The sequence below is a fragment of the Lepidochelys kempii genome, chromosome 7 (assembly GCF_965140265.1).
Source record: "Lepidochelys kempii isolate rLepKem1 chromosome 7, rLepKem1.hap2, whole genome shotgun sequence".
In the NCBI taxonomy this organism is placed as follows: domain Eukaryota; kingdom Metazoa; phylum Chordata; order Testudines; family Cheloniidae; genus Lepidochelys; species Lepidochelys kempii.
The window spans coordinates 20,512,549-20,540,297 of NC_133262.1; the positions used below are offsets into that span (position 1 = coordinate 20,512,549).

The window sequence follows — 27,749 nt, forward strand, 5'->3', positions numbered from 1 at the left end:
TCTTGAAATAGTTTATTGGATATGAAGGGAGTTAAGATATGAATATATGAATCTTCCTCTGTCTCTCTCTCTGTCTGTCTGTCTATGTCTGAGCAGGAACAATCTCTAATACAACATCTGATGGTTAGTTGTAATGAAAACACATTTGCAGACATTAACAAATTACAAAATTTCCTCACTCCTGTCAGGTAATAGGTAAGTCTGGGTCTTTAGCCCCATTTTATAGATAGATAAACTGAGGCAGAGAGGTGAAATTACTTGTCCAAGGCCATAGAGGGAGTCTGTGCCAAAGCCATGATTACTGAGGAGTTCCTGGCTCCCAGTCTTAAGTGCAGACCCACTTGCCTTTCTCGGAATAGCTGGTAATATAGGATTCTATTCTCTTCCTGGGTTTCTTTGTACTTTTCTAGGAAGAGAACTAGTGCATTGTCTCTCCACTCTGCAACCCTCTCTAACCTCCCAGGAGATAAGCATTGTAGTTGCTTTTAATATTATTGATATAAGTATTACACGGTCTTAGAGTACTGTCTGGCCTGATCTTATTTCATCAATGTAATAAAAGGTGGTCATGTGGAAACTGGTGCAACTTTGTAATAGCTCTAGAACCTATTACCACATCTTTGTTTTGAAGCCACAGAACTTATGTATTGACACAAGAGGAAGTAAAGGTGCAGCAAGAGGCGGATAGAGAGAACTGGGTATTTAAGATTCCGTCTATACCGGTGAACGTGCAAATTACCTTGCCTTCCTCGATACTTTATAGTTGGCAAAACTGCAATAGAACTGTCTTAAAACTCCATGCTATTTTTGTTTTTCAGATACTGTAGCCAATGCTTCCGGTCCGTTACTAGTGGAAATAGCCAAGACTCCTGGATCTACACTAGGAATTACTCTGACAACAGGCACACATCGGAATAAACAGGTCATAGTCATTGACAAGATCAAGCCCGCCAGCGTGGTGGATAGGTATGAACCTGAGCAAGATGGCAGTGTTGCACTTGTCTTCTCTGCTGCTTACTTTGTTCCATTTGAGTTATATTCCACTTCTCCCCCATTGAAATGCACTAGTTTCTAGAAAAAATGTGGTTTTTTTTAAGCAATGTCCAAGGATTCTGTGCAAAATTGGTGGGATTAAAAAAAATCTCATTGGACTCTATTCATCAGCAACAAATTTGATCCAATGCATATGAGAATTGAGCCCAAATATGAAGTCTACATCTGAATATCTTCAAGCCTTGAGATGTTCAAAAATGTAGAGCTGATGTTTCTGGCTTGTGCCCATTTGTTATATACACTTTATTGCTTTATGCTAGGGTATAGGAAATACAGGCCTTTCTACAATCCTAGGTCATGATTAGTGTAATAGTCTTGTCATTGAATTCCTTCATTGGCTGCCAGGATTTAATGTACACCTGAAACTCGGCCTATATTCATAAAGAAGCTGGCTGGGTTTTCAGCCAACTTATCCTGTGGGTGCAAAATATTAGAATCTCATAGGTTTTTGATTTGGCTTCAACTGAACCAATCCAAACTTGATTGTCACCCTTTGAGCTTTTGGCTTCATTTGCTAGAAGCTGGAAATTTAAAGGGGAGATCAGAAAACTGAGAAGAAAACAGGTTCACGTGAAAGCCCTGGTAACCAAAATTGCTGAATTTTGCCCAACTCTAATCCTAACCACAGGACACAAATCTGTGCTCTTACATAATGGGCTGTGTCTTTCCTCTGCAGGTGTGGGGCCTTGCACATTGGTGATCACATCCTCTCCATCGATGGCACCAGCACAGAGCACTGTTCCTTGTTAGAGGCCACTCAGCTCTTAGCCACCACTTCGGAAAATGTCAAGTTGGAAATACTCCCTGCTCACCAGAGCAGACTCCCCCTGAAACCTCCAGACACAGGTGTGTACTTGCAGTAAGAAGCCAAACCTTGTTTGTTTGTTTTTAATGCTGACATAATATCTGTACCGTGGTTCTCATAAAACATTGGATAGCTCCAGGGAGAGACATCTGGGGAGAAAAATAGACATTCTGCTGAAACACAGTGGATGAGACGAAGTTTGTCAAGTAAACTAATAGAAAAAAGTGACTAGCCTCTAGGCTTCAGAATAACAGCTGTGTTAGTCTGTATTCGCAAAAAGAAAAGGAGTACTTGTGGCACCTTAGAGACTAACCAATTTATTTGAGCATGAGCTTTCGTGAGCTACAGCTCACTTCATCGGATGCATACCGTGGAAACTGCAGCAGACTTTATATACACACAGAGATCATGAAACAATACCTCCTCCCACCCCACTGTCCTGGTAATAGCTTATCTAAAGTGATCATCAAGTTGGGCCATTTCCAGCACAAATCCACGTTTTCTCACCCCACCCCCACCCCCATACACACACAAACTCACTCTCCTGCTGGTAATAGCTCATCCAAAGTGACCACTCTCCCTACAATGTGCATGGTAATCAAGGTGGGCCATGTCCAGCACAAATCCAGGCTTTCTCACCCCCTCCCCCTTTTTTTTCCCCCCGGGGACGGACACACACACACACACACACAAACTCACTCTCCTGCTGGCAATAGTTCATCCAAACTGACCACTCTCCAAGTTTAAATACAAGTTTAACCAGAACGTCTTGTGTAGAGAGTTGTCACTTTGGATGGGCTATTACCAGCAGGAGAGTGAGTTTGTGTGTGTGGGGGGGTGGAGGGTGAGAGAACCTGGATTTGTGCTGGAAATGGCCCAACTTGATGATCACTTTAGATAAGCTATTACCAGCAGGACAGTGGGGTGGGAGGAGATATTGTTTCATGATTTCTGTGTGTATATAAAGTCTGCTGCAGTTTCCACGGTATGCATCCGATGAAGTGAGCTGTAGCTCACGAAAGCTCATGCTCAAATAAATTGGTTAGTCTCTAAGGTGCCACAAGTCCTCCTTTTCTTTTTAACCTCTAGGCTTGTATGGGCACATCTGACTTGGGAATCCATTGCTCTGCAGCATCACAAGCTGTGCTAAGCTCACATCCTTAGTCCTGTTGTATTAATTTAGATGGAATAAAAGGGCTAATGGTGTTAACATAACCCACTTACTGTTTAACATTAAATGCAGGTTTGATTTACAGGGACTTTACCCTTGCTTATTATTGTGGCAAATATACTATTAACATTCATTATTAATAAGAAAAACAGTTGAAGGATTTGAAATGTAAAGCATTAAGTAAGGCTTTTATTTTAAGGGGTTTTTTGGTTTGTTTGTTTTCAGTGAGAGAGAGTTTAGAAGAAACCCCCCCCCTTGTTTGACAGCGTTTTAGATTGGGTAAAGGAGAAAAGTTAGTTGGCATAGGCTGGAGCTGCTGCTGCCACTGTTAAAGTTTGATTTCATTTTATTGTAGGTGGTGTTTGGGATTTGGCTGGAGCCGGTAGAGGTGGTGATGATGATCCTTGATAACGTTCCTTTTGCCCTGTTTGGTCAGGACATCACATAGGATGATGATGAAGGCCTGGGGTCTTGGCAGATGATGGGGGTGGCAGTTATGATGGTGAAAATTGCTTTAGTTGCTTCAGTTTTTAATTTGTTTTTTAAAGTTTTTTTTTAAAGAACTTTTAAAGGGAATGGTGGGTGGAATAGCTTATTTTTGTCATTTTGTTTATTAATTAGGCTAAACATTTCAGATTAATTTTGATTTATTTTTGGTGTTACTTTTTTGTTTACTAGGTATGATTTTAATAGGTTTTTTGAACTATATTAGTTTTTTGTTTTAGACTAATTTAGGAGCGTTGGAGGGGTCATCCTTTTTAACATTGGTTATAGGTTGTGATTTTTTTTATGAACTTTATATTGTTTTTAATTGAGTTTACATTTAAAATAAATATGTAAGCCCAATTATTACAAGGGTACCCCAAAATGATTTTTTTTTCTATTCAACAATCCTTACATAGGCATCTGGCTTTCAAGGTGCATCTTTAATTGTGCAGGGCCTGGCACTTGCCTTGTGAATGATGCCAGTAGATAGAGAATTAGACCACAAGTTGGTCCAGTTATGGAAAAAATGCAGAAACATGAGTGCTGGTCTTCCTGCTCAGCACTGCCGTAATTGCTGCTTGATCATGTGCCCCTGAGTCTGAGCAGAAGAAGGTGGTGGACTAGAAGAATCAGTGAGAGGAAATATCACTAAAGGAGTCAATGACAAACCCCCCAGGATTTCACCCTTGGAAGCCTCATTGTTATCCGTCTTAGGGTAAGTCTCTACTGCAACCCAAGGTGTGATTTCAGTGCAGGCAGACTTACCCACACCAGCACCACTAAAAATAGCAATGTAAATGCAATGTCATGGACTTCAGTGCAGACTGGACAAGCATGCTGGAGACCCTGGGCATGTACTTGCGTTACTAGCCCAGGCTGAAGCCTGTGCTGCTGTGTCTACACTGGTATTTTTAGTTGTGATCGCATGGGTATAGCTACAAGTGCTGCAGTCACACTCCGATTGCAGTGTAGATGTGCCCTTAGGTACGTCTATACTCTGAGCTGGGGGAGTGATTCCTGGCTTGTGTGGGCATCCTGGTGCCAGCTCTCATCTGAAGGAGCATGCTAAGAATGGTAGTGTAGCCATGGTAGCATGGACCATCATGGCATAGGCTAGCTGCCCTATCCACAGGGTCCAGGTGGGATTATACTCGTAGCTGCTAGCTCACGCTGCTGTTGCCCATGTTATAGTGTTTCTGCTACAATTTTTAGCATGCTGGTTCAGATGAGAACTAGCATGAAATATGTTCATGTGAGCTGGGAATCACACCCCCAGCTCCAAGTGTACACCGTGCCTTAATCTCTCTTCCTATAAGACAAGAGTTGGCAGAGGGTCGGATCCTCATCTAAACCTAGGCTGAATTCAGTGCCGATACCATAATATTTAATGCAGTCCCAGCCTGCTCTGTTAAGGGGTAAACTTCACATTCTGCACAGCAGGCCTGCTCTTTCTGGGGACTGAATAAGTCGAGACTGATTGTTAGTGTTTCATGGTGCCCAGGATCAGATAATGTAACTGCCAGTTCCAATCACCTCTATGGTGCTTTCTCAGTCGTCTGGTTGCAGGGCACCAATCTTGCACGCGCCCATTTAGTCGTTGGTGACCGATAATAGCCCAAGGCGAAGCTCACAGTCCATTACCGCTCCAGGATGACTTGGGAAAGGAGGAATTTGTAATGTCCGTTAGCATAATCTAATGAATCATAAAACCCTAATAACTGCTCCTTTTCTAGAAAAGTTTAAAGCTCTAAAATGCCTAGATTAATTTGTGCAGAATTAGAGCAGTTGAGCAGAGGGGCTAATGACTTGACCCAGGTGCCCAAGAAAAATGGAAAACTAATCCTTTTTCAACAGCCATTAAAATGAGCATTCTCCTTCCTGCTTTGGTGCCCTGCTCCTAATCTCCTTCCAAAACACATGCATTCAGGAGGTACCTTTAATGGAGGGATGGCTTTGTGTATGTACCCAGTCATTTCCCCCCATCCCCACTTAGATCCGCCAACCGTAGTAGCAATCCAGAGTGCAAATTTCTTAGCATAATCATGGCACTTCAAGGCAAAAGGTATGAAAGTGACAACTGTTCCCACGTTATTTAAACTGTTTAACGAATGAAGGTCAAAACAAACAGATGCCCTTGAGCTGCACGTTGAATGGCCGTTGATATGAAGCAGAGCTCTGTGTGCTGTGGATCCAGGCTGGTGTATGTCCTTAAATGTTCCCTGCTCCTATCTATCTATCTGTGTGTGTGTGTGTGTGTGTGTGTATGTATACATAGAGCTGAGCCCTTAGTGAAGTAATAGGCCGCTATCTGCGGGGTCTAGGAGTGGGAGAACTGGTGAACAATGCTGCCTTACAGGCATCTGCAGCTTTCTTGTGGCGGCTGGTCCTGCGAGAAGCTGAGCACGTTCTGCTCCCATTGACCTCCGTGGGAATGGGTGGCCCTCTGCATCGTAAGTGATTGAGCTCTTAGGGCCAAACTGATATTTGCCCTGCAGCCTCTTTATACTGTCTAGGTTGGTGCAAAGGGGCTGTAGGGCAGACATAAACCTCCCCCCCTCCCCAGGGAATAACCCCTGCACAGAGGGTCTTAGTACCCCCTCCATGTAAGTCCCTCCCCTTCCCCCACTGCAAGGGCAGGGGGAGGCTGTAGGAGGGTGGCAGTGGGACCCTGGCTGCCCAGAATAAGGGAAGCACAAGCCACCTCCGCTATGTCCCTCCACCAGTGCTCATGCCAGCACAGGTATGAATTTGCCCCATAGTGATTAACCCCCAGGACCACATAATAAGCTTCAGGTGGTTGATCTTGTACGGGTACATAGGGCTGTACATGGAGCAGGGCGTGGGTGTTACTCTGCCACCCTCTTTGCAGTATCCTGTTCATGTGAATCTGGGAACAAATGAGGGCACAAGAAAAATGGGCCATGCAACACAAAACAGGTAAACTTCTTCAGTGGATGGCAGGTGTGTAAGGCCTAGAATATCGCCTTCTGGAGAGCAGCAGAGCGTAGGTGGGTAGATGCCATTGACATCCCATAGAGACACAAGAATGTCAATTACTCTTCATTAAATACTGTTTAATATTTGGTTTTATGAGAACAAAACTCCTGTGTTTTGGATCTGACCTAGGGTTGCCAATTTTGGTTGGACGTATTCCTGGAGGTTTCAACACACGGCTTAATCTTTAATTCCCTGAAGCCTCCAGGCCACTCCTAGAGGTTGGCAACCCTAATCTGAACTACTGGACAGTGTCCCCTATATTCACAGCATGCAAACTGCATAGCTGGAGCCATGTCTTTTAAAAAGCAGATAGTTTCTCATCTGCTCAGTTCGCTAAATAAATCACACGGGACGCAGAGAAACAAGTACACCGAATTGCAGAGGAAATGCCTGAGCTGAACAATGTGATTGGTGTAAAGTGCCTATGGAAGCCTATAGTGTGATGGGTATCACATAAGCAGAATTTATTTCCAGTGTTTAGATCATCAGGGAACATAACTTTTTAGATCAAATCTGTGTGGCGAAGTCACTAGTCGAGCGGGTGTCCTTGTCAGAGATCTGTTTCTTGGTAAGAGCTGATCCTGCTTGTGCTGCCAGCAATTACACTTGGAGAGAGAGAGTTCAATTTGCAGAGAATATCTCATCCGTGAAGGATGGTTATCAGTCTGTGAAAGGTTAAAAGAGCTCCACTATAAGTCATGGCTACAGTGACTGTCTGCTGTGGGATGCAGTTTGTATGTTGCTGAAAAGAGGGTCTGTTGCAAATTTGCTCATTTTATCAAGCATTGCCCACCAGGAAACAAAAATATAGATAGATAGATAGCACGATGCATGTCACCTGGGAAATAGATCCAAGTGCTCTGGGAGTAGGAAATCAAACCACGTCAGTGGCCACGGCCAGTTCTTGGTCCAGGGGCCTTGATAAGAAAACATTCAAATATCACTTCAGACAGAACAGAAAATGTGCATGCATCTTGGTATTCATTTATCTGTTCACCTCAAAGAGTGTGCATGGCACCATAAATAGGTATCGTGAAGCCAAGGTAGCTCCTGCATGGAGACTATGCTCTAGGACCCTAATCCTACAATCAGATCTGCACAGGCAAACCGTTGTGCTGCTATGGAACCCCTGAAGTGCTGGGCTGGAAGAAGGGATAAAAAGGAAAGCCGTCGAGTGGCTTCCTGCATGTTTGCCAAGTGTCATGTTTGCGCCCTGGTTTTTAAAGCTTTTTTTTTATGTAGACTTCCTGTAATGTAGGCTCCTTTTTCTGTTTGAGTGGAGGCGCAGTGTGTGCGGTTTGTGTGTTTAATAAGATTTATGAAAAACAAACAAAAAACCCTTCCCTCTTTCTTCTGCCTTGGTGAGTGCTCTGGAGCCCACAACTCAACATGACAGGAGTCCCTCCCATCACCATTAGCCTTGGCCTAGGTGTGACATTATCTGTTGGTTGGTGAAGTTACTGCTGGTAAAAGGTGCCAGATGAAGCTCTAAAAACTGACCTCCCTTCAGCATGCACATATAGTGTTCAGCATTGGCTGGAATCCCCCGTGGTGCTCTGTTAATATGTTTAGTTCTGCCCTGGTAAGAGGATGGTTCTGTCTCAGAGACCCTTCAATCTTTGGCTTTTTCTGGTAGTCATTTTTTATATAGATGCCTGACCACTGGTGAACAAATAGTGACCACAAATGCATTTTGCATTGGCCCTATCTACGGTACGGGTGTTTTAGGGGGAAAAATCCCACCAGTGCTACTGTTAGTTCATCTGCACCAGTGGTAGTGTAGGTGTGAACCCTACAGCAGACAAGACTCCCTTTCAAAACCTCCTGCAGCCTCTGAAGCCTTGTCTACAGTAGGGCTCCCAGCGCATGGTGCCACTGAAATAGTGTTAGCACCAGCAGGAGCCCCAGTGTAGACCAGGCTTCCAGGAGTTCAGGCTAAAATGCTCTAGTGTAAGCAATACCCGTGACTATACAACAGCTTTCAGATGGTAATGAGTCTTGGGCACTACCGACCTGGGTTAGATTCACGCCAGCGGCTCTGAGGTGAATGGAAGCCTAGTTCTTGGGGAAGCAAATTTCCGACATCCACGTCATCCATTTGTTGTTGTGCTGTGACATTACTCAGTGACACATCCCTGCTGCTGACACTCTGTCACTGCACCCTGACACCGCTTTCCTACCCAAACAAAATTATGGCTGTTCTTACCAATGGGACGTTGGTGGGGATGTGGAAGTTTGGTATATGTTGCAGCCCTTGTCGAGACTGGCAGAACTGTGTGCATGAGACGCCTGCATGGTGCCTGGCTCAATAAAGTGGTGCTAATGTGACTTGACTCAAAGTCCCCCGTGGGGAAAGGCTAATGCATTGATCCACTGATCTACACAGCTCTCCCAATGGCTGAATCCTCAAAGGCTTCTGTTCCTCGTTGCTTATCTTAATTTTCTTTTCCCTGTCTTTGTGGTTTTGTTTCTTGTGTGTGCTGATTGCAGTCAAGGTGCAGAAAAGTGACCATCACCATTGCTGGGATCCCTGTGTCAACTACTGCCACACCCACCATCCAGGGCACTGCAAGACACCCACCTGGAACCAGACCTCCAACCAAGATTATTGCAAATGTAACCCATCCACTAAGCATTTGTGTCTCTCTCTCCGCAAGAGCTAGTAGCTCTGCGGTCGTGCTTACTGACCACTCACCTCCCACAGTAAGCTTAAAGAACACTGTCAAGGTTATCGATCCAGAATGTGACCCACCACTTCCTTGGTCTCCAAATCTGTGTCCAAAAATCCGTAATGAGGTTTTTATTGTTAAGTGAGTGTGTGCAGTCCAGCACATGGGGGAGGGGAGCAGACAACCCTACAATAAAGCCCAGCGTGCTGAGCAACCCTATAATAACACACTAGTGTAACTAGCTAGGCATGCTCTTGGGCAGCTCTACAATATGCTGATGACATGCTGCAAAGAAGGCAACTCTATACTAATGATACCAGCATATTTGGTTAAGGAGGAGACAGTCCTACAGTAACACACCAGTGTGCCCAGCGTAATCATAGGCAACCTTACAGTAAACACGCCAGTGAGTGCATGCGTGGTTAGGCAATGGAAGTTTCCAGCAGAAAGCATGTCCTGTTTTAATCTGCTGAAGTAGTTGCTTGCTTGCTTACTTGCTTGCTTGATGTATAACTGGCGAGTTAAAAGTTTGCGTTTAACCATGCTGGTGAGCTAGGTTTGTTTTCTCTTATTTATTATTCTTCGTGTGGGTATGTAACATGTTCTGTGTTTGCATAGCTCTGGTTGCTGCCAATTTCTCATCGCCCAGCATGAACACACAAGGTTTCCCCTGCCAGAATTCGAATACGCTACCTCGGAGCTCCCAACCCATGAGCCCGCGTGCCACCATGATGAGGAGGAGACAGAGGAAGAAGGACCACAAGAGCTCTTGTAAGTGGGATGCCTGGCTAGAAGGGTGTGTTGATCTCAGTGCCACCAACCCTTCCCTCTTCCTACTCAGGTGCCCTCACTAGGGCCAGCCTTGGACACGAGCAGTGGAAGAGACTGGTGGGCCCTGTGCTTTTGTGAATGCTGTGCTGACAGCATCTTGCAGTCCCCTTTTCCTCCCCACCTTTTTGCCAGCAGGGATCAGAGTTTGGAGAAACTTTGTCATGAGTTTAGTTTCTCTCCCTTAATTTGTACTGCTCCTACTACTCCAACCTTTCCTGCAGTGGGGCCAGAGTCCTGGCCCAAGTTAATCACTGCCGCCCCGCCGCCCCCCCCCCAATCTCTCCTGCCTGCATCTTTTAGGTCTTGCTCTTGCTTGAGACCTTGCAAATCATGAGCTTGCCCCTCTGTCCCTGCTGATAAGTGGTGCTCCTGTGACATACTGCATCCACCTCCATGTGTGTTCATGTTAGGCTCCCCTCCCCGGCAGTGTTCCTTTACCGTGGAACGATGCAGAATGGCCAGTTGGGAATGGCTTGTGTGCACTTGCAGCCACGAGGTAACACGGGAGCCACGTTTCTGCAGACCTTGCACAAAGCTAACTGCTAACCACCGCCTCTAATGCTTTGTCTCATTTCAGTGTCGCTGGCTTCTAGTACAGTGGGTCCCGGCGGGCAGATTGTTCACACAGAAACAACAGAGGTGATCCTAAGGGGAGACCCCTTGAATGGCTTTGGCCTTCAACTCCAGGGTGGGATCTTTGCTACTGAAACCCTGTCTTCCCCGCCCCTCGTCCGATTTATTGAGCCCGACAGCCCAGCAGAGAGGTTAGAGACCTTGCCCTTGATCACTGCATGATGTTGCTGATGGTTTCCTTTTTCAAAGACGTGTCTTTCACCCATTACTCCTCTTTTTATTGATTATCTTTTCATTATCACCAGTTCCTCACTGGGTGTGGCTTAGTGCTTGTGCGTTCAGTACAGGGAAGTGAATCGGTACTGTACTGGAGGGCCTACTTGCTGGTGGTTTGTTTCAGACATTGCATTTCCTCATATTCCAGCATGGAACTTAATTTTAATCTCCTTCCCATCTAGGAGAGCATCAATATTTATTTGTATGCATTGGCCACTACAGCAGCATTTGGGTTTTCACTACAATTAAAGCCAATGTACCACGAAATGGTCACAGTTCATTAAAATTAACTGTAATTGGCTCAGCAGGCCTGTGGTTTGACTAATCAAAGACCTGTATAAAGAAACGCACTTTGCTCTGTGCCCTAAATCAAACTAGGTGTGGGCTCTAGTGAAGCACCAGAGGCTGCGAATTCCACAGGATCTTCTGGCATTGCACAGGTGCACCCAGAAAAACACCTTGTCCCTTCTCTGAGATGGCTCCATCATCTCCTGGAGGAGTTGTGCTGCTGTCTGATATCTGGTTTTCAGTGGAAGGTCATACCCAGTTTGTGTGAGCATTACCTGAAGCGTCTATTTCTGTGGCAGTTGAATGCTGGTGTTTATCGTTTTGTCTGCCTGCCACGTGCTTTGTGACGTCTTTTTTTTTTTGTTTGTTTTTAAGTGCAGTTGGAGCCAGAAATGACTATAAAAATGACGCTATTGGCTCCATGTGTACCTCACTGAGACTCAGTAGTAGGTTGGTTTGCTTCACAGGTCAGAAGAGAATATTACGTAGCATGCTTATCTCGCTCTCCAACTCAGCATCTCGGAGCTCTTCAAGAAGGTGGCTAAACGTCATTATCTCCATTTTACGCACAGGGAAACTGAGGGACAGCATAGTGAAGTGACTTGCCAAAGGTTGTGCAGCAAGCCAGTGCTGGAGTTGGGGCTAAAATCCAGGTCTTGTGAGCCCAAGTTCTGTATTCCAGCCAAAGGGCCACACACATGGCTTTTTTCCCCAACATAACTCTCAAGCTCTAAAAATCAATCTGTTCCTCCTCCCTCTTACATTGTTACCAGTAAAAAGACCCTTGCAATTCAAATTTAGCTGACAATGTTGAGAGTGAGGCAGAGTAATTAGCAATGATTATTCATGGAGCAGAATAGAATCGAGATTGTACTTCCAGAGTTACCTTGGCTCCTGTGGGATTACGGGACCAAATATTGTCTTTACATAGTGCCAGTAAAGTCACCAGTGGAGACTCAAACAAGACCACCGCTGGTTTGAATAAGAAGTCATTTTTACATAGCATTCTCTGGCTACAGCCTTGCTTTTAATTCCCACTGAACAAGGTACATTAGTTTCAAAACTAACCGCATGCACCCACCCCTATGGACAATTCCTTAAACTGCCTGTGATTTACACTGATGATCTGTCCTGCCAAATGCTGTGGTGGAAGTAACAAATAGCTCCCGGTTCCTACTGTGGCTCTTTCCCTAGCACAACAAATCTCTGCAGGCTTGATTAATGTTTTATCTCCCTGGCAAGGCTTCAGTTGCCACAAACCACACTACACAAATAAAACATTGATCACACCACAGAGAGGGCCTAGTGGCATTTAAGAGTCTCAAGCAGAAAAAAATCTGAATCTTTGCATCGCGGTATCCACGTTGTGGGGCAGCCTGTGTTGTACGTAATCAGAGCAGATATAGTTTAAATACTTAGGATCAAACTTTGTGAGGTGGTGGTGGTGGCAAAAAGAAAAGAAGTATCTTCTGTTCTCCGAGGTCTCCCTGAAAATATTGTCCAGCTGTGGCACCAGTTGGTAGGGATGCTAAAGCCTTCTGCGCCTTTATTGTTTGGATTTAAAATCCAATTTATAAAAGCGACGGTGGTTTTATTTCCCATTAATGTGGTGGAGTTGGACCGTGTTGTGAAATCCCAAACTGCTTTTATAAATCAGGCATTAACAAAGCCTTCTCTCCCAGGAGGGTTTGGAATCAGTGCTGCCTCTCTTATCCTCTTGCCAAGCCCCAAGCGAGAGCAGAGACTTGCTGCACGGTCTTGCCTGGATCTAACGTGTCATGCAGGCAGCTTTTCTTCTTAGCTGACCACCCAGCAGGATTCTCGCTCTGCCAGTCACCACCTTCATGCATTCAGATTGCAGAGAACTATCTTCCCTGCTTTGCAGTACAGATTATTTGGATGTTGAAAATTACTTTCTGCAATGTGTGCTATCTTCAACATAGCAGGCCACCTTTCCTAGCCTCTTAGTCACAGGTAAAACACCTTCATCATATTGTTGTTGCCCTCCTGGCACAATAGAATCCGGTCGGTGTTTAGCGGGGAGGGAGAGAGGAGATATGTAGGGAGACCAAAAGAAAATTGTACTAACCTCCATTCAGGCCAGGAACTTTATTCTCTCCTCCTTAGCAGGTACTGTTCTAACTGCTACTACTCCAGATATCACAGCCATTTTCTTCCACTTACGAGGCCAAATCGTCTTTCGTGGCTGGCCTTCATTTCGACATGCTCACCCATGTGCGTGCAGTCTCTGTGCTACACAAACGTTGGGTAGCCACCTGTGCAAACAAATTGGGCTCCCCGGTTTGTATATGAGAGAGCATGCGTTTGCCTGGTCGGCTATGCTTGTGGAACAGGAGGCCGGTTGGAGACGGGCTGAGCATTTGCAGCCGGGGGAGCCGTTCCGGAGCAGGGAAGGAAAGCCCTTTGAGTGCGAGGAAGGACGCAAGGCCCAGGAATGTAACTTTTCCTTCCCTAGTCTTGCTTTTTTTTCTCATCCGGCTGTCCTCCATGGGGATGCGGTCTGCCTCATGTTGTGATACCATCATAACTCACTCTCTCTCATTGGCCGGTCTCACCTCTTCACCGCCTTTGGGTTTTTCTCTGTTTAATGGGGTGGGACATAGTGCAGTTCCGGTGAGTTGAGTCAATTCCCGGTATAGCCACTATTCTCTTGAAAGCAGCTAGCCAGTTCCCAATAGCTATTGAGTGAGAGACGCAACATCTGGCTGTGGAAACTTGCTTTATGAGCTGACAGTGCTGTGTGCCTGCTGTAGAATGGTCTGTGAGAATCCAAGCGAAGGGGAGAGGATTTGATTCCTATCCCCTCTAGAGTGCTCTGTTTTAGGTCAGCGCCTTACACTAGGCAGCAGCACCAGGCTGTGTTTAGAAAGAGAATGTACTGCATCTTTCAATTGGTGCAGGAAGAGGCTAAGTTCTCCTTGGCAACAAGTCAATGTGTCACCCAACTAGTGTTTGTTTCCAGTGACCCTGTGACAGGTATTTCAAGGGAAAGACCCCTGTGATCAGGTTTACAGCTGGTGGCATCTAAGAGTCCTCCCTCCCCATCAGTCACTCTGCTTAATGGGGGCAGGTTGAGCCCTCTGGCCTTGAAAATTAGGCTGTGACTCAGCCCTCTGCATCAGCAGCTGGAGTGGTATAAGCTGGGTGTCTATCATTTCCTCTTGGTTGCCTCTAAATGTGTTTGTTTCCCTCTCCCTCATGTAACTAAACGTGCTGCTGAAACAAGTAAGGTAACCCTTCCTTACCAGAGTGACTTCAGGGCACTATCCGCGGGAGGAAGAGTCTGCAGGATCTGCCCTTTGGAGAGTGCATATTTGCCAGGAGAATGGGCGAGGCTTTCTTGTCTGTGTCTGGGTGCCAAAATCTAAGTCTGTTTAGGTTCTGAGATCTCCAGCTCTGCTCAAAAAAAAAAGGAGTACTTGTGGCACCTTAGAGACTAACCAGTTTATTTGAGCATAAGCTTTCATGAGCTACAGCTCACTTCATCGGATGCATATTGTGGAAAGTGTAGAAGATCTTTTTATACACACAAAGCATGAAAAAATACCCCCCCACCCCACTCTCCCGCTGGCAAAAGCCCATCTAAAGTGATCACTCTCCTTACAATGTGTATGATAATCAAGTTCTGCTCAGATTTTTGTCATTTAATCATAGCACCTGGAAGCCAGTAACACTAAGAGCTCACAAGTGAGAAAAATTAGTGACCAGTGAAAGTTGCCACCAAGTTTTTATCAGGTTAGGATGCGACCTGCACATCGTATCAGCCATAACAAAATGTAAAGCTCATTTAGAGCAGACATTAAACCCAAGTGAAGGCATCCAACACGATGAACTCCAGTGTTACAAAGAAGTATGTCGTTCACTCAAGAATACACCAGCCTCCTCATTCTTTTCATCGGTAGCACTTTTCTTCCAAGGATCTCGCAGCACTTTACAAACGCTGATGAAAGCCACGCAGCCCACCCATAAGTTGGGTGTCATCTTGGTGGGGAAAAAGACTGAAAGAGGGTTTGGTCTGCATAAGACCAGCGTGTCAGTGGTAAAGCCAGAAGAATAACACAGGAGTCTTGACTCCCAGTCTCCTTCACTCACCACTAGATGATACTGTAGACTAGAGTTAACAAGGCACATCTGGCTTCAGCACCTTCATCAAGGGGGACATGAGGTCACGGCTTCACTTCACAACATTTTAGAAACCTGCGAGGAAAATCTAACTTGAGCGAAGGAACGTAAGAACCTGCGTCTCCTGTCCAAGCAGCTCGAGTGAGGAAAAGGGCAGCCATCTTCTCTGTTGTTATTTGAGGGCACCCAATGACCCTGCTGTCCCGTGATGAAAACCATGGCAGTGTCACAGCCGGTTCAGTCTTTAGCTGACCTTGTGATCACAATGTAATACCTTTTTGTCGTGCTGCTGTTGGTTCCTTCTCAGTAAGACCTAGTGCTGCAGCAACAGAGTTCATAGTGCTGAAGGAAATCTTTCTGTCACAGCCGTTGGGAGTCTTAAGTTCTATAAGCCACAATTTCCACATCTAGCCACATCAAATCATAGTAGCTGCACATGCAGAGGACCAGTGAAGCATCTAATTGATTGTACAGCCAATTAAAACTGCAATGATTCACATTTATAGTACACAGAAGAGTGCCTGGCATCTCTGGGTCTCCTTGACATATTCTTTAAAAATACATCTTCATTTTTCCATGGATAACGTAACCCAGGCAGCCCCATAACATAACACAGATTTAATAAATACCCTCCCCCCAGCAAAATCACCTCTCCAACCTCTAGAGAGAAAAGGTGTTGAGCATGTGCATTTTTCAACACCACAATGTAAGTGTGCTCTCATGACATCTTGGCCGGTTGCATCCAGGGCTTGTTTGGAATGACAGCTACTTCCTAGTCTCCTTTGTCCATGATGGCCTCTTAATGTAGTAACAAACCTTGATACCACAGGTGACTTGTTCTCTTACAATCCAGTCGTGCTTGGAGTGAGGTATGGGATTGTTAAGATATGTTTGCTCTGTGAAACAAATCGATGATATTTGAAATTGGGTAGCTAAAGGTTTTGCATGGTCAGTAACAGATAAAGATCCCACTGAGCTGGAGAACCTGAGTTCTGAAACTTGAGAGAGTTCTTTTTCTCCACCTGTACACTTAAAGCCAATACCCATCGAGAGATTTTGGAGACCATTCTAAGTTGACTGAAAGAAGAACTTGCTATAAATCCTGGAATTCTGCACCAGTGCTTGGCTGTGGTAACTAAAGAGGAATGCAAGAGAAGAAAAATTTGGAAAGATTTCATGGGTTTAGTCCCTTCCTTCTAGCTATAATTCAATGGTTACATGTTTGTGTGTGAGACAGACAAAACTGCCCAATGGGCAATGGAAAGCCCAGGTACAGCACTGCATTCATGTCTTTGTGGAATAACGCGGTAGGCAAGACGAGCTGTGGTGGATGGCACAGAAGTCTTAAGATTTCCTTCTGAGGTTAAGGCAGGTGAGATTGGGGTTTGTTTGCAAACGTATTGCTTAGTGTTTGCAAAAACTCTGCTCTGTTCATATGCACAGATGAAACCCACAATATGTGGCATGCATGTTACAGTTATACAACTCCAACCCAACTGTAGAGTTCTTTGGTTTCTTCTGAATTAAAAAGTTGTTACACAGTTACGTTTTGGTTTTTTTTTAAAGTGTCAGTTCTGGTTATATTGGAAGAGCATCAAACAATAATATTGGCCTTTCGAGGCCAGTAAACAGCATCAATGTACATTTGGCGTCAGGAAATGCAATTACAAGGGATGAATGATTATCCAATTTGCTGAGACATTTTGGTGAGTTCATTGGATTGTAACTTTGATATTAGTCCTATATTAATCGGAGGACGCTGTAATTTTCAGTATCATTATTTTGGGTTCTAGGAGACTCAGACATGCACACATGGAGAGCTGTGTACCATTAGATATGGTTAGAGAGCAAAGGCAACTAGTTTTTATCCAATTTCACAGCTGTGGGTTTGGTTTCTAGGGGTGGCAGAGAGATTTCTCTGTGTACACTGCAGGAAACCCGAAGAACTGCTATTTGGGAGCAGAACATGACTGAGCAAAGAGTAGGTCAAACTCTGAAAATATCCGTGCTTGTGAGTTTGTTCCTGATGATCTTGGTAGGTTCTCTACATTAGGGTGTGTATTTTAGAGCTATGTATCTTGTTTTTGCGGTCTAATGTTATCATTTCTCAGCTGTCAGAGATGATCCGTGCCTGCAGGTGTGTGTGTGTGGGGGCGAGGGGGGACGGTAGCAGAGCAAGGGCAGCTGGCTTCAGCAGTGTTACTGAGCATGCTCTGTACAAGCCAAGCAGCAAATCTCGGGGGGCACATGACCCCGCATGGCTCCCCAGTGTGTTGCCTCTGTCAGCTGTTTTAGTCTTCTATAAATAGACTTGGAAACATCAGATTTTTATCAGTAAATGTCTAGTTCACTGTACACACACACACCAACAAAAAAAAATTTCCATCGATAACTGACATTTGCAGGTAGGCAAAGTACGAAAAATGCTGCTTGAGAATGAAGTAGTTTTAATTTAAGGAGGTTTACTTTGTATCTTTTGACATGTTAAGTTGACTCTTTTTGTGTTTTAACGGGGTATATAAAGCTTTAACTTTTTGAATCTGAGCAACTGCTGTCATAATAATTATTGGATTCCCCCCCGCCCCGTTGTCTTATTTCCTGCAACTGTGAAAATTGAAATGGCTAAAAATAGGAAAAAATGCTTTAAATAAACATTGATATTATCCATCAAAATGGTTGGAAAAAATAAAAATTGAATTCTTCCAAGTCAATCTGTAGATTGTGACTGACTTGTCTGGCAAAGGTGACTCATAGTTGTCTTTGAGCTTTTTCTCCTTTTCTGATCTGGACTGCAGGTGTGGGCTGCTACAAGTCGGAGACAGAGTCCTTTCCATCAATGGCATTGCAACTGAAGATGGGACCATGGAGGAAGCCAATCAGTTCTTGCGCGATGCAGCACTAACCAACAAAGTTGTGTTGGAGTTAGAATTTGACGTGGCAGGTATGTAATCAGTGCATTCACCTCTCTCACAGCATCCCCCAAAAGGCTCTGGTAGTTCTTTATTAGCCCCGATATAGGGAAAGCCTGCTCCATAAACATTCTATAGCCTTGGTAAGAGCCACTGATTTGATGTGAGCTAGCAATAGAGAGATACATTCGATCCCTGTCTAAATCCTGTTTTATCCAGAAGCCACCTCTCTTAGTGGGCATGCATGCTTAATAGGTGAAGAGGTCATCTTTTTTTTCAGATATTTTATAAATGTATGGACTTAAGAGAGTGAGGAGACTAAAGGCAATGACTGGTTTCCTATGTGTGTGTGTGCTTGGCAGAGCTGCCTCTGAATCCTGCACCTCCTGATTATTCTCTCTCTACTGATAACAGTACATACAATATGTATATTTTTAATCCAATTTTCCTAAAAATCTAGATTGCCATTGTTAACCATGAGTACATTGAATGGACTAAATTATGTAGTATGTTACATTTATCAACACCTATAATATATGTCTTAAAACTAATTTTCTCGGTGGTTCAGAATGGTCCATCAAAACAATTGAAAAATCTGTCCTTTCCTACTTTTATTCTTCTCTCTGTTTTGGTTTTATAGAGTCTGTCATACCCAGCAGTGGTACTTTCCATGTTAAACTGCCCAAGAAAAGAGGTGTGGAGCTTGGAATTACTATCAGCTGTAAGTACTGCTTCGACTATAGCTACAACGGCTGGCAGTAGCAGCCACCACTAGCTTCCAATCTAGCTTGCTAGAGGAACACAATAAAGACAGAAATTATTTGGTTTTGATAGTGCCCACAATGTGCTAGAAATCAATGGGGCTTAAGCATATGCTTAAAGATAAGCATATGTTTTGTTGAATCAAGGCCTGAGTCATGTTCAGAGGGAGAGAGAGAGACCAATTTACTTCCTACTCTTTAAACTGCCAGGCAGAAAATACAGTGAAAATTAAGAAATGGCAGTTGGAGTCACAATTTCATCTTTGTCATTCTCTGTGAAGTTTTAGATCACTTTCCTCTCTACCCACCACTCACCAGATGAACACAACAGTTGCAGACCTTTAGGTACAGAGAAGAGGCATATGCTGGATAGAAGCAGCAAGTCAGAAGAGAAAAACAAAACAAAACCCTCCATCTTGTTCAGTTTCCATCACTGCTTTAGATTCAAACGCCAAAATAAGATTTAGGGATCACCTGTGAAGGCTTTCTCCTTTCAGGGAGGAAAGTATATCTAGTGCTTAGAAAGGGGAACTGGACATATAGGCTCCTGATTTTTAGTCACATTTCTTACACTGACCCACTGTATGAATTTGGGACAAGACATTTGGATATAGATTTTAAGGCCATATTGGACCATTGTGATAATCTAATCTGACCATCAGCATAGCACACAGGCCATAGAATTTCACCCAGTAATTCCTGCACCAAGGCTAATAATTTGAATTGTATTATAACATCTAAGTAGAGCTAGTCTGGTGGACTAAATGGGCCAGAGGGGAAGAGTAATTGTCTACACAGAGATGCTCAGGAAAACGAATCTGAATTAACTACAGTTGTGAATTGAAGTTCCTAGGTTTTGAACACTTTTGTATGTCAGGTCCTTTATTTGCAGGCCTAAACATGAGTCTAATTCTAGGCTTCTCTCTCTGAAAATCGTGGCTTGTTATTAAAGGAAAAAATTAAAAATGATACTTTTTGTTATTTGTTCCGGCTGCCCATTACTTGTATTTTATTCTGATGAGGCACCCAGAGCCGCAGCACAAGGGAGTGTGCACTTGTTTTAAAACAACCATTTTTACGGATCCAAACAGAATACTTTTTTATTTCTCCCTGGTTCAGAGCAGCATGTGGGTTGTGAGGTTTAATTGTTTACAAAGGACTCTGAGGTACTCCGTGTGGTACAGTTGAAAGTAAGTGCAATGTGTGACTGTAGACCCAATAATGTAGAGAACAGGCTCATAATGACCTGTCTACTCGTCCAGACTGCTGGAATGTGCCCCATGAAGCGCTCTCCTCTATTTCTGGGTGCATTCTGTTCAAATCACACAACTTTGTTCTAAATCTTTTACGGATTATAATCTATGGCAGTAAGAACTAGTAATGGTTCTTCAAGTGATGGTCCCTTTATGTATTCCAGACGTGGGTACGCATGCATGGCATGCAAACTACTAGTTGTGTTTTATTGTGTAGTCAGTATCTGATCTCCTTCAAATAAGTCCTTTGACTGGTTTTAGCCTCAGGAAAATGCTGATTGATTAGAAGAATGATTTTTTTTTTTTTTACCTATATAAAATGTTTTCCCCCAGTGGCTAGTTGAGTTTTACTGCAGGGTGCATTTTTGTTGTTGCTGTTAAATAGGCATTTAAACTGTCATTCTTCTTAATACAATAACACTTTATATAGTAGGAAGGTAATTGAAAATTAAATAACAAATCTATCCCAGTGCCACTGGTAAGGTGCCATAGGTAAATCTCTGTATTATTCCCATTTGCAGATGATGGAGGCAGAATTTTGAGATGAAGATTAAGTGACTTGATCAAGGTTACTATGGGAATCACTCTCCTAACCAGGATTAGAACTCAGTCATGTGCTCAGACAACACCTCTCACATGTACTGGGACCATTTTGGGGGTCTAGGGAGGGGCCCATGACCTATGCCAGCCTGCACTTCACGGTGGTCTTTTCTGTTAACATTGCAGCTTCAGCTAATACGTGGAACTGTTCCACTTTAGCACTTTTACAGAAACAGAATATTCTACCTTGGCCCAGTATCTAAAGATTTTGAAAATAAATAGATACATGGTAGCGTAAATATCCTGCTGGAAGCAATTCTAATTATGAACCTGTCGTTAAAGTTAATGGATGATACAGGGAAAAGCTGGTAGTGGGAACTGTATTTTGACTGCTACTTTATTGTAGTTGATTCAGATTCACCTTTTTTTCCTGCTCCCTTTGCTTAGATATCCCTGGCTGGTAGTTGGTATTTCTCCTCTCCCCCCCTCCCCATCCTCCATTATACATGTTTATTCTTAAATGCAGTTTTATGATATTAATGCCATTTCTTTAATTACACATTGGCAAAATGCTGCTTTGTCTCAGTCAATAACAAAAGGTGTTTATAACCGGTGGAAGCGCTGGTGCGTGTGAGTTATGTGCTCAGCCTCCTTGGAGGGGAATAATTTACCAATACAAATCATTATGCATCCTATTAAAAATACCAAGTGGACGTGTGTTTTGAGCTTCTTCATCCATCATATTGTAAACGCTGAGATCACCAGAATCCCAGCAGACGTGGCGGGGGACTGAAAGCGGTTTATAAACAATAAATAAGGGTTTTGACCATCTCGCATTTTATTACTGCCCACTCACCACAGCCAAACAGCGCTGTCATTTTGAGCTCACTCTTCTTTGTCCTCTTCCAGGGTCACCAGCTGTTGTCTTCCGGAGTCTGCTCTTACCTCCTAGAGTAGCCTTTAAACTATCCCTGTGTGCTGTTAAACACACTGAGAAGTGTGTGATGCTTTAAAACGTATGTGGGCCTTGTCCACATGAGAACATTGTATTGTTTTAATTAAACTGGTTTGCCTTGGCATTTGTAAACCGAAACAAGAGTTGCCCACATGAGTGGCCTGCACTGATGGCAATCTTTGTATTTTAGGTATTTATCTGACCCCCATTTCCGTAGTATTTCACACTCTAGTGTATTTATTCTCTCAACACCCCTCTGAAGTAGGCCATGCTATTATTCCCATTTTACAGATGAGGAACTTAAAGTGTACAGTGGCACAGCTGCACTGGTGCGCTTTAGTGAAGACGGTACTATGCCGATGGAAGAGCTTCTCCCATCAGCATAGTTAATCCACCTCCTGAAAGGTGGCAGCTATGTGGACAGGAGAAGCTCTCCCTTTGACACAGCACTGACTACGCAGGGGTTTAGGTCGGTATAACTATGTTGTTCGGGGGGGGAGTTGTCATACCCCTGAGCAACATAGTTCTACCGATATAAGTCTGTAATGTTGTCCTGGCCTGAGGCACAGAGGGATTAAGGCCTTGTCTACACTAGAAAGCTTTCCGCTTTCATTATGCTAGTATAGTGGTCCAACCTCCCTACTGTGGATGTAGTTGGACTGGTGTAAGGATGGTTTATATGGGAATAGCTATTCCCATCTAGGATGGAGAATAACTGTACTGGTATGAGTCCCCTTTATATCTATAGAACTGCATCCATCTTAGGGCTTTTACCTATATAACTATTTCATTTTTTTTTTAAAAAAATCTCACTCCTGACTGAAACAGTTGGTTAAACGTTCAAGTAGGGATCAGGCCTAAGTGACTCGCCAGAGATCACGCGGGAAGTCCCCGGCTAAGGATAGAGTTGAGCCTGGGTCTTCTGCAGGCCTGTCTCCATTACACCTGCGGCCGTGGCGCGACTGCAGCCCGGTAGCTGTGCCTCTGTAGCACCGTTGTGTAGATGGTTCCTCCGCTGACAGAAGGGGGTTTCCCGTGGATGTAGGTAATCCATCTCTCAAAGAGGCAGAAGAATTCTTCCGTTGACCTAACCATGTCTCAGCTGAGGCTTTGGTCTACCTCACCACGTTGTTCAGGGCACACAGTTTTTCACAGCCCTGAGCAATGTGGCTAGGGTCGATCTAATTTTTAAACGTAAACCAGGCCTGAGTCCCAGCCTAGTGTCCTAGCCACTAGGCCAACTTTGCTCTCTCAACTGACTTGGTGAAATCCAATATAATTTTCTTGCGCTGACAAGGCATCAGTTATACAAAAGACTCTTGACGCCACTTTGGCAGTGTAAACGGGTTTGAAAGTGAATGTGAAGTGAAGTATAAAGGGGCTTAGTGAAAAGAAAAGGAGGACTTGTGGCACCTTCGAGACTAACACATTTATTTGAGCATAAGCTTTCGTGAGCTACAGCTCACTTCATTGGATGCATTCAGTGGAAAATGTGTTAGTCTGTAAGGTGCCACAAGTCCTCCTTTTCTTTTTGCGGATACAGACTAACACGGCTGCTACTCTGAAAAGGGGCTTAGTGTAACTGAGAACCCGGCAAATCTGTATTCAAGGTTTGAGGTAATGAGCCCAGCTCTTCAGTGGACTGCAGTGAATGGGAAGGGCATTGGAGACTTAATTTAGTTAATAAGAGCTATTCTGTGTTAATTAAATACTAAGTGACTGTTAAACACCTTGAGGGTTTGCTCAGATATAATAGGCTTGTATCTCTTGCCATCATTGGGGCAAAGCGATTATGGCATATTAGATTATATTTAACAAACCTTTCATTTCTATAGCTGTTGCGTCTTATTTAGAATGAATAAGGTTGGTTTTTGTAAAGATTTCCAATTATGTGCCAAACTGATTATTTATTTAAAATGAATTGGAAGGCCTACCAGTTTGTTAAAATTTAATTTGGTTCCTCTTTAATTATCATTATATAAAATAAAGTAAAAGACTTGTTTGGTTACATCTAAATTAAATATCAGCAAGCGTACGTGAAAAGCGTAATTTAAACTGTTAGTGTAGATCAGTTCCCTTTTAGGAAGCAATACGTTTCAGTAGGCGGATAGACTATCCTATTGTACTGCATACTCTATTCTGGGAGTGGGAAGTGTCTTGCTTCAATCAACAGTGACACCTATTGTTGACAGGTTTCAGGGTAGCAGCCGTGTTAGTCTGTGTTTGCAAAAAGAAAAGGAGGACTTGTGTCACCTTAGAGACTAACCAATTTATTTGAGCGTGAGCTTTCGTGAGCTACAGCTATAGAATGATCTAGTCTAGGCTTCTCTTTGAAGGACAGCAGCTGTGACAAAATGTTGCAGAGATCATAAGGCAGGGGATGGGGCAAAATGGGAGATGCTGAAGGCACAGTGTGGGGGGGGGCTTCTATAGGGATTTGTTAATACAGCTGGCACATGCTTGATACCACCAGATAGCGATGCGGTCAGTCCTATCACAGTATTTTTTAAATGTATTTCTAAAGGGAAATGTAATTGATTAAGCTAACCCTCATTTTAGGTGGCTGTATATTGATCAAGACTATGCATCCTCTCCCTTATGATTACATGCAGCAGACACAAGGTGAGGGGTGAAATTGGCTTTATTAAAAACCACTAAAGGATTATAAAAACAGGAATATTGATACAGACCTTGTAACAGAAGGGAAAGCACATGGTATGCACAGGAAAACACCTCAGAAGAAATGTATTCACCCAAAACTCCTATTCATTTATTTGTTGTGTGTTGTAGTAGCAGCGAGGCGCCTGAGTCCTGCCCCAGAATCCCATTGTGCTAGGTGCTGTACAAACACAACAAAAGATAATCCCTGCCTCAAAGAGATTGCAGTCTAAGTATAAGACAAGAGACAACAGATGGTATAGATGGAAGCAATGAGACAATATTAGTCCGCATGACAGGCAGAGGTCTCCGCGTGCCAGTCGCCTAGCCATTGGAAAGGTTGTTTTTGTTGTGTGTTTTTTTTGTAGGTATTATGGCAGAGAAGAGTGTTAAGGAGGGATTTGAAGGAGAACAATGAGGTGGCTTGTGGAAGCTTATAGGGGCTTCTCCCAATCTTGTGGGGCAGCATGGATCTGAGCCTCTTTGTCAACAGAATCTCCCAAAGACTAGGACCACCCAGGACATGTTCCCAGGTGTCTGTTCACACAATGGGGCACTTCCAGTGGGAAACCTACTTACAGCACACGGGTCTCCATTTGTTCCCCTGTCCCCAATGGTCAATACACAATGGTGTTTCAGGAGGCTGGTTTGAGGATACTGTTAAAACCATTAGATCCAGTCTGCATAACAAGATGGAACAAAGTTTAATAATGTGCAGTACAACCATGTGATAATTTGGTCCCTTTCATGGTTGGGTTTATAATGGAGGTGGGTCTTTATGCTAGTCAAGATACTAGTTCGTTTTTCCTTCTTGACTCTTTTTCTACCACTCAGTGAATTGGAGCAACCAAACAGCCTCTGGGTTTAGCTTCTGGCTCTAAATGGAACTGGAGAGCACTCAGTCTGCAGATACCAGATGCACGGGATGTGCATCAGCGCATTGTCAAAGAGGCTGTGAAGACAGCTCTTTTAGGTTCTATAACACTCACCATAAGCACTCCTACAGCACAGGACTCTCACGTATGTTTAGTTCTCTGCTGTGCTTGAGCATGGATTGGTGACATTTGACACTATTAAATACAGCTGACTGTGCAATCAGGCAGAGAATATCCTTAACAGTGACCTGCAAAGCGTTTTTTATAACAAGCTTCATACTAGCATATGTTTTTAAAACCCACTAATAAATTAAGACCATAATAAAAAAAGACCAACTTTTCCTGTCTTTGGATTCCTCTGGAATTTCCTTTTTGGCTGCTGTTTTTTTTCTCAGAGCTCATGTAAATTCATTCTCTGTGGAACAGTGACATCACAAATCCTGAACATGTTCATCCCTGGCTGTAAGCTGAGATGCTCATAGGCTTTGAGCTTTCTTTGCCACCATCACTCCCCTCCACCCCCCCCCCCTTGGGAGACAATAGCAGCTGTAACCAAGGCAATGTAGCAATGTGTAAGTGCAGAGAGTGTGAGAGAGAGAGAGGAGAATGCTATTTGCATATGTTTTTGGCATGTGAATAGCAGTGAGGTCAGCAGGGGCCAGATCTCTTACCTAGGTTTTTCTGAGTGGGGAAGGGAGCCCACAGCCACTATCTTTAATGTAAATAATCGTGAAAATGCAGGCTTTGACTCAAATAAAGCAGAAGTGGCTCTTCGTGGACCACAAGTCTCATGAGCTGAAATTATCAAACTTGAAAAAGCTTTGCAGATCACCTTTTATGAAGATGTTGGGAGGTAGGTCAGGTCATGGTATGCAGCGAGCTCCCATCTTGTTTCATTTAAATGTTGGCATTTTGGAGTTCAGCTTCTTAGATCGGCCCCCCTGCTTCATCCTCATGCTTTCAGTGGCCCCTCTTAGTCTATAAAAACACCTGGGGTTTGGAGAGCCAGTTGAAATTCTGCTTGTGTGTACTCCCTTTCTGCAGCACCATGGGCAGAATCCTGGCTCCAATGAAGTCAAGGAAGTTTTGCCATTGACGTCAGTGGGGCCAGTATTTCACCCCTCTTATGTTCAAGGTGCTGTAAAATTCAGAAAATGTACAGACAACATGTTAGGCAATTGTCTCCAGCAGATTTAATGAAGCTGAACCATTGGGTGGGGAATTTATGCAGACGCGACGCTACCTGAATATGAAAAGATTTGCCACTCTTTAATGGCTAAACGATAACTATTAAATTTTTTAACAATGCTATGTTGAAATCAGTGGACAAATAAAGACTCTCTGCTAGATCCAGGTTTAAGCACAGAGGCTTTGTGGTTCATAAATTTGAATCAAATGAGACCCAGTGCATAACTGGCTTAACCACCTCAGATGTGGTGGAGAGAGAGAATCATGACCACCTTATGCATTATGCTAGATCTACAGCTTTCTTGCTATCAGCATCTCATGAGCTAAGTGGGATTCAGAGATACATGTCTTGGTAGAGGGATTGATTCATGGTCGTCACATGTTCTTGTCCTATACAGATCATTGGCCAAATCCTCCACTGCGTCACACCAGTGGGGTTAAATCTGCATCAAGCTCGTGTAACAGAGTGACAAATTAGGCCTGGGCTCAGGCTAATGCCAGAAACACTGAACTCTGAAACTACAAGTTACAGGACACTCTGTACTGGAGGGATTCGGCTCAATGAACGCATATATTAAGAATGGCCACGTTTTTGTGATTTAGAATTCAGAGAAGTAGGGCACATCCAATTTCTTACAGACAATCTAGGGGGAGAAGGACTATTTAACACTTACATGACTGCCAGCTACTAACAAATTGAGCAGATTTCCAGGCTGACTACACGTTTATTCAGAACGCCCAAATAATAATAATGTACAGTGAGATATTCAGGAAACAACTGTTATCTCTCTGTGAGGCTCACTTTGCGTGGCCTTCACACATTTTGGAAGGTGTAGACATCCGTGTTAGACTTGGGCAGATGGAGCTACACAGAGATTAGAAGCCCTTGCTTTGAATCACTTGATTCCACAGTTTCATCACCTTGTTCTGTAATAGGCTAAAAGGAATCAGCTGGCTAATTTAGACAGGATGCAAAAATTGCTTGGGCCCAACCCTTATTCTTGCAGGTCTGTCTTTTATAAATTCCAAGTGTGAAGCTGCACTTGTGTCAAATTAATGTAAATTTCCCCTCCCTGTAACTCCTTTTTCTCCCCTTGGCTGTCACTCTGATAGATTCCAGAGCCTGAAGTGTGTTTTATATGCATGCATCTCTTTTGCAGCTGCAAGTAGAAAGCCTGGTGAGCCTTTAATTATCTCTGATATCAAGAAGGGGAGCGTAGCTCACAGGTAAGCGCAGCAGTTGACTGTATGACAATATGCAATGCAGTAATTCAATGTAGAGACCTAAGTCACAGTGTTTGGTTCTGGACTACATCAA

General features: G+C 43.7%; 1 protein-coding gene across 4 annotated transcripts in view; it reads left to right on the forward strand.

Annotated features, from left to right (window-relative positions):
• Positions 1-27,749, forward strand: part of GRIP2 (glutamate receptor interacting protein 2) — a 480,102-nt gene that overhangs the window by 421,071 nt on the left and 31,282 nt on the right. For all 4 annotated transcript variants that reach the window (XM_073351295.1, XM_073351294.1, XM_073351297.1 and 1 more), the window contains exons 8-15: positions 819-966; positions 1,730-1,899; positions 9,003-9,128; positions 9,800-9,952; positions 10,590-10,776; positions 18,088-18,233; positions 18,842-18,922; positions 27,592-27,658. In XM_073351295.1, the coding sequence (XP_073207396.1) occupies positions 819-966; positions 1,730-1,899; positions 9,003-9,128; positions 9,800-9,952; positions 10,590-10,776; positions 18,088-18,233; positions 18,842-18,922; positions 27,592-27,658 (1,078 nt within the window). The remainder of the gene's footprint in view (positions 1-818; positions 967-1,729; positions 1,900-9,002; positions 9,129-9,799; positions 9,953-10,589; positions 10,777-18,087; positions 18,234-18,841; positions 18,923-27,591; positions 27,659-27,749) is intronic.